The 7194-nt window shown below is 35.9% G+C and overlaps 1 protein-coding gene across 2 annotated transcripts; it reads right to left on the bottom strand.

The window, feature by feature from the left end:
- Positions 1-210: 210 nt before the first annotated feature.
- LOC123866545 (eukaryotic translation initiation factor 2-alpha kinase 1-like) lies at positions 211-7167 on the bottom strand. Of its 2 annotated transcripts, XR_006796220.1 has the most exons (4): positions 6920-7167; positions 2545-3893; positions 1674-2066; positions 211-1333 (listed from the first exon to the last, which is right to left on the bottom strand). XR_006796220.1 is itself a non-coding variant. In XM_045908195.1 (3 exons), the coding sequence occupies exons 1-3, from the start codon at positions 6975-6977 to the stop codon at positions 1734-1736; spliced, it is 1740 nt and encodes a 579-aa protein (XP_045764151.1). In that variant the 5' UTR covers positions 6978-7167; the 3' UTR covers positions 211-1733. The 2 variants fall into 2 exon arrangements, 1 of the variants encoding a protein (XP_045764151.1); XM_045908195.1 differs by having other exon boundaries at positions 211-2066.
- Positions 7168-7194: the final 27 nt, after the last annotated feature.

Below are 7194 nucleotides of genomic sequence, written 5' to 3'. Positions count from 1 at the left end.
AAAGGTCTAGCTAAAAACTTTCATTTTTTAAAAGTGTAGTGACAGAGCCAATTAAAAGTTATTATTAAGTCTGTAAATATAATTTAGATTTAAGGTGTTAATTTATGCAGTTAACTTTTTTTTGTAAATAAATCTTTTAACATTGTCTGTGGGTTTTATTTAAAAAAAAAGGACATGGAAAAAATTTGGTTTAAATCCTATATTTAAAACTCAAATCATTTATTGGCATACGCACACACACACACGCATAAAATACTTATTCTTAAGTACATCTGATCACTACAACAGGTCTCATCAAAATGTGGAATCATTATTTCATTAAAAAATATTTCGATGAGACGCTGAAGATGATAGCACATCTAACAGGAAGCGCCCGTCGTACGTGTCGTACGCGATGACGCGACGATTTTTTCAGTATAAAATAGTCGAATCACATTATCGTATCGTTAGAAAACTCAATAACAGTGTATCGCAATAATAATTGTGCATGAGTTTATTGAGTTTCTTATCAATATTGTATGGTTAAAATGTAAGTTTCCATATAGTTATTTTGTTATGCTTTGTAAAATATTAAATGATAATAAAGAATTTATAAAATCAAAACAACTTGTCAACAGTTGCATATGAGATGACATCGCGATCATGTTGCTAAATGTCAAAATCAACCTTTAGTTCGGCGCCTGCTGATAGATGTGCAATCAATTTAACTCAGATATAATTAATAGGAAAATCACTTAATAAATAACATTCCAAAATAAATCATCCAACTTTAATTTTGCAAAAATGGAATTGGTATTGTAGTCAAAGTATTTTAAATCATTTATTAATTAAGTCATTAAGTCACAGTTACTTCTTGTACTATTTTAATCTCGTTATTTAGTTCACGAAAATGTTATAAAAAATACTTGATCATCTTGAAAAGGATTAGATATGTTATTGGACTTCACAAAATATAAATTAATGATTTATTATTCAATACTTTAGCATTGATTTACTATAACAGCAAGACCCACAGTCAATATCCTGTTTTTCCTTCAGTTTTGTAGATATTGTTTTCAATTGAAATTGAGCGAAATAACGTCTAAATTAGAGTGAATTCGTTATTGCTATCTATCACATTACTTGAGACGATTTTCTTAGCAAAAAATAGTCTTGCTTGTATAGTAAGTCAATGACAAAAGAAAAAAATTTGGGCCGGTATTCAACATAAAAACTACCCATCAAAATACAAATTAAAACAAAAATTTATCGCAGTTAAATTATGATTATTAAACATGACCTAAAACCGCCAGTCCATTAAACGGGAGATGAAAATAGGTCACGAGTGAAATTACTCGTAAAAAATAGGTCATGAGTGAAATCACTCGCAAAAAATAGATCATGAGTGAAATCACTCGCAAAAAATAGATCATGAGTGAAATCACTCGCAAAAAATAGGTCACGAGTGAAATCAGTCGCAAAAAATAGGTCACGAGTGAAATAAGTCACGAATTATATCAGTCACGATAGAAATTGTTCGCGTTACACACTAAATTTTCAACTTGACAATTAAAATCATCATCAAGTCATTCTTCGCTGGTGCATCTGCTTTCAACTGTCTGATTGTATTGTCTCTTGTCTTTTGCGGAAGTGAAAAAGTTGATTTCTAGTGAAGTACAGGTGCAAGTAAAAACGGTTGAGAGTGAAAGCAGTCATTAGAGAGTTTATTTGGTTCTTGTTACGCACTACGCTACTTACGCACGAAAATTCAAATTCGCGAGCATCATTTTCAACTTGGCAATTTCGTCTTCCTTGGCCGCCAGCTCTTCTTTCAACTGTCTGATCGTGTCGTCTTTATTTTCAGAGAGTGTCTTCAACTCTTCCAGTAATTTATTCGTGTCTAGACGTCGGCTGGGACGTCTTTGGACTAGTTTTCCGATGATGTGGGCTATTTTTGGGTAGTTTGCGGTGAGGTGGGCGGGGATTTGCCCTTTGCGGAGGTCTGTGATGGTCTTTACGCGTTCCATGTCTGTGCTGAATGGTTCTACCATCTCGAGGAGGATTATGCCGAGGGAGTACATGTCACTCTGGAAAAAAAAGTCAAGAACGTTATCGGTGTAAATGATAAAAATAAATAAAACATTTATTTTTAACACATAGGTAAACAAGAATTTTACGTTTGTCATAGTTTCAATCAGACACAAAATACTGACTGCAACGTCGGCTAATAGTTGAACAACACAAATTACAGCAGTAATTTCAGTTAGTTATACCATTAAGTTAAATATTGAAGCATATGATTAGAAATTCTTTCAGTATTTATTCGGGTATATTTGTTGTAACCTGTAGGATTCAATTGTACTTCTATCTATAAACATATTGTTTCCAGAAAAAAACACGATGAAATTCAGTAAAACTTAAATTCATCAACATTTAATTCTGCCTATATTCAAATATCAAAGGTTTATAGAGAATTCGTTTAGCAAGCAGACTGAAAATTATGGTGGAAACAAAATAATCAGATTGTAGTAAAGGGCTAACTAGACATTGAATTAAAAAAATCACCTTAGGATTGCATTGTCCGTCGAGTTGTTCTGGCGCAGCATACAAGTGAGTTCCAAGAGCTAACCCACTATGGGATTGCTGCAGTGGACAGGCCAAGCCAAAGTCTCCCAACTGCACCAGCATTCCACTCTCGCTCTGCTCCACAAACACGTTGCTAGGCTTCACATCATGGTGTATTATACCGCGAGAGTGTATATAGTGCAGCCCCCTCACTAGCTGAGTGAACATGTCTACTATAACTTCTATACGTGTCCAAGCGACGGGATAGTTCGGAAACGCATTTTCAAGGGTAGCAGAATCAGTGGAGTCATTTGAATCACTATGGTGCAACGTCATATCATCAGAGTTCTTCCTAGTTAGTAACATGTGGTTGTTACGCTCGTCCAACCATTGTTTTAAGGTCTGCTGGCAGAATGTCATCTGAATGTATAAGGTCGCCCATTTGAGGTTAACCCTCGAACAGTTTTCGTACTCCTTCCCGGATAACAATTTGCATACAGCATTTTGTTCCTCGAAATCAGAATCTTCATCGCTTTCCGAATCGATTTCTTCAGAACTGACTGTGTTTTCGAAACTATTTGAGTTTTTAAACGATATAACGAAGTCGGATTGGCTGTGGTTTGTCGTTAAATCCTTTGGGTTATATGTTTTGAAGGATTTCATCATGTTGGGGTACACTGAGGAATGATGGTCGGATCCCAGAGAAAAATCGTCATTGTCCATATCCATTTTATACCTCTTCTTCTTTTTAACCGTAGATTCCACCATCGGTTCTAACCAGGCTGCTTTATAGTTCACTATATTCGGGTGATTCAAACTCGCTATAGTCTTAACTTCTGCTAAATGCGACATTATGGAGTTTACATCTGAGGATTTGATATAAACTTTTTTGACAGCATATTCCACTCCATCTAACCTGTGTCGAGCTTTGAAAACGCTGCCAAAACCACCTCCAGCTATAAAGAACAACTCCTCAAATTCTTTGTGGTAACGTGACCATTCTAACCCTGATCTAGTTATAGGCCATGTTACTGGTAAAGTTATGGGTATTTCGGACCCACTGGCTACAGTCACTAGCTGGTATAAGGCCCGTTGATACTGACTCCTCATAACCTCAAATTCTCCCATCGCGTACGAATCGTCTATCAAGTTCATGCTGTGCAACTTCTCACAGATTGTGTTGTACAACAGGTTGGCCCTGGAGTTGTCTTTTTCTAGTAAAGCGCATAGTTGTTTGACTAGTGACTGGACCAGCAGGCTGATCGGTGTGGTCGCTTGTGATTGGACGAGTTCAATCTGCTGCGTGCTCTGGTGTAAGATGGAGTCATGGTGACTGTTGCGTGCTATGCCTGCAAATAAAATAAAAGAACAGTTTTAACACAGAACACTTAAGTACATAATAGTTCGCCTCATAAGAAAGCTCAGTCACTCAGCGGGCCATGGAGGGAACTAGGCACGGAATTTGGTGATAATATCAGAAATGAGAATATTCGTTAAAGAAATAAAGTATATATAGTACGAGACAGGTCGAGATGGCAATTGCGGTGGGAACGCCCCGCATAGCTTCTGCTCTAACCCGGTGCGAGCGAGCGCGGGGTGACGTGCGGGTGTGCGGGGAGTCCCCCCGCCTTATACCCTGATTGCCATCTCGACTTGTCGCGAACTAAAACTGACATAGCTCACTCTTATACGAAGTAAGAGTTAAAAGCGCTCGTCGCCGCCGATTATGGTACTATGTTAGCCCACCTGGATTTCAATCTTTACATTCAGTATTTTAAAAAAATTTGTGATAAAGCTAGGTAAAAATCAACGACTTGTATATAAAGTCATAGAACTCACACATATGTAGGGCGAGTTATAATAACATAGTATAGGTCTATCTTCTAAATCAAAAGCAAGTACTTAGTGTACTTGCTTTTGATTTAGATGTTTTGATTTTTGTAATGGAACGGTTTGCTAATCAAAGAAATGATCAGATGGATAGAGATATCAAAGATATTAGAGCGAAAAAACTAGTAATTAAATATGTAGATCTAAGTACTCATTTAAAATATTTTAGCACAAAAAACGCTTTCAAAACTAATACTTAATATTAGGTAGGTAAGTACTTACGACACATTTTAAGGTGGTTTAGATTGAGAAGAGAAATTTCTTTCCTAACCATTATTTGTTTTTATAATAATTCAAGTTAAAATAAAATTGTTGTGTGAAGCATGTAACTACTATAACTACCAACTACTGTGGCATAAAATTGATTTGATAAACAATCTTTAGCCATACAAAAATAAAGGGCTGCCACCAAATTGAATAATCAATATTATTACATGTATATTTTTATTCTCACATCTTCAAAAATTAATGTTTGTGTGTCTGTCTGGTTGTTACTTATGGATTGAGCATCATTCATCAGATTGAGTTGAAACTTTGTACAGTTGTCAACGTGCGTAAAGTTTTCTGACATAGTAACTACCTACCAATTACATAAAAAATGTAGTGCACAAGTGGCATTGCAATGAATGCAAAATAATCTACAGCATTCCGAACCAGTGGTAGATTATTTTGACGATTCAAAAGCACTTGTAAAAGTTTAATTGAATAAAAATAATTTGAATTTGAATGTCGGACATAAGCTAATTTTTATATTAAAAATTCCGAGAGTGAGTAAATTGCATTTTTGGTTAAGTAGGCTTGAAAGTACCTACAGCACTTTTCAACATCAAAGACTCTTTTTAGGTATATACCTAGTTTAATTTTAATTTAGATTGTACCGATGGGGCTGGCATATATGACACCTATAAAAGCCCCTTAAAAATATTAGAATAAAAAAATAAACATCAAAGACCTTCATTGAAAATCAATTTACTTGAATCAACCTTCCATCATTTAGGAAGGTTGATTCTGCTGATAGGGACTAATGTGGGGCTTTATCCTATGCTAGCTGACGCCCGTGACTTTGACCACGTGGATTTAGATTTTAAAAATCCAGTGGAAGCTCTTTTGATATTCCAGGATAAAAAATAAATTATGACAATAACCATTAACATAATTTATTAAGACATACTGTATTTAAAAATATTTCCACTATTTAAGTATATTTAAATAATTTCACAGCCCTGCCTCTGATAGAAATTTCTGGCAAATTGTGGTCACTGTGGTTTTTATATGTACTACCATGTGTATGTTATAACTAGATGATGTTTATAACTTGGTCCCTATGAAGGACAGACCACTAAGCCTTAGTGGTTTGTGCTGTGAATATAGGGTTCTAAAAATCCTGTGAGAACTCATTGAATTTCCAGGACAAAAAATAGCCATGTCCAACTCCATCAATATCGGTCAAGCAGATAGGCCGTGAAAAGGTAACAGACAGACTTAAATAGAGAGGCAGACAAACTTTAGCATTTATAATACTAACATGACTTTGTCCACATGGGTTGAGTTTTTTAAAAATCCTGTGGGAACTCTTTGATTATATGGGACAAAAAGTAGCCTATGTCCACCCACAGGATACAAGCTATCTTAGTTCCTGTCAAAATTGATTTCAGACACACTAGCTTTATCCTGGCTAAGTTACCACCCTTACTAAACCTTGTAAAGAGGTGCTACGAAATGTCTCATAGAAACTGTATAGGTATGGATTGAATAAAAACTGCCAAACCCTTTCCACGTTAGTCCGCTTATATCTTGGCTGCATTGTCACTTACTACCAGGGTTATCATACAATAAATAATATTAAAAAAAATATGCAAGCAGAGCTCTTGGTTCAACCTTAATGAGCAAGCAGTGTTAAAGTTTGTCTGATTTCTGGCAGGGTGACTAAAAGTGACTGCTGAAATATTCATAAAATTTGTTGGAAATTCTTTTGGAACAGTTTGTAGGCAAACTTAAATAGTTTAACGTCTAGATTACCTAAAGTCATTATATTCCAGTTACACTTTTGTAGTTGGAAGTGGGTGAAGGTGGGGGACTAAGTATGTTAAGTTTTTATATGTATAAGCAAACTATGTCAGAAGACTCGCTCGATCATCCCTTCATTCAGCTTTACCTACTCGATCTTCACAGGTGTGCATGCCTCACCACCTCTGCTTCACTCCATTCAGCCTTGTAGGATATTCAGGCCCTCCCACACGAACATCTGGCTTCGCGTTTACAAAAACATGCTGGAGGAAGAAAAACCAGACTGTGTAGAGTCTGGGTGCTCAGAGAGAGAGCTAGTTTCCCTGTATACATGACAACTCCAGATCGAGGGGGCCAATTCAAAATCCAACTAATGGAAGTACTTCCTATATTTTGGAAGCCTTATCTTACTAAAGGTTGCTAAAGTAACCTTCAAGGTTATGGACTAATAATGAATTAAACAATAAGTTATAATTACCTAAGTCAAAGGATTTAATAGTAGCTAAGGCATCCCACTTATCCTCTTGCTTATCCATCGGTTTGGAATACGTAACTCGTTTAGTTTTCTTCAGTGGCCTAGATGTTGTATCCACGATTTATCTTCAATAAAGTCTCTAGTAACCATTATCACGCTGAAACCATCTTTCCGGAGGACAATACTAAGTGTTGAAACATTTTTTTACACAAGAAATTAAAAGATTTCAAACAATTTATGCACAATTTTAGAAACAGGGGGGTGCAGCTTCCCTATCA

This window comes from Maniola jurtina, chromosome 1 (assembly GCF_905333055.1).
Source record: "Maniola jurtina chromosome 1, ilManJurt1.1, whole genome shotgun sequence".
NCBI lineage: Eukaryota > Metazoa > Arthropoda > Insecta > Lepidoptera > Nymphalidae > Maniola > Maniola jurtina.
The sequence above is the reverse complement of the archived record's forward strand: the minus strand, read 5'-3'. Positions and strand labels throughout refer to the sequence as shown.

Excerpts from the sequence above, each read along its gene's own strand:
- LOC123866545 (XM_045908195.1), bottom strand. The coding sequence starts at position 6,977 with ATGGATAAGCAAGAGGATAAGTGGGATGCCTTAGCTACTATTAAATCC. Across the intron at positions 3,894-6,919 it reads TATTAAATCCTTTGACTTAG|GCATAGCACGCAACAGTCAC; the intron begins GTAATTATAACT and ends TTTTATTTGCAG. Across the intron at positions 2,067-2,544 it reads ACGGACAATGCAATCCTAAG|AGTGACATGTACTCCCTCGG; the intron begins GTGATTTTTTTA and ends TTTTTTTTCCAG.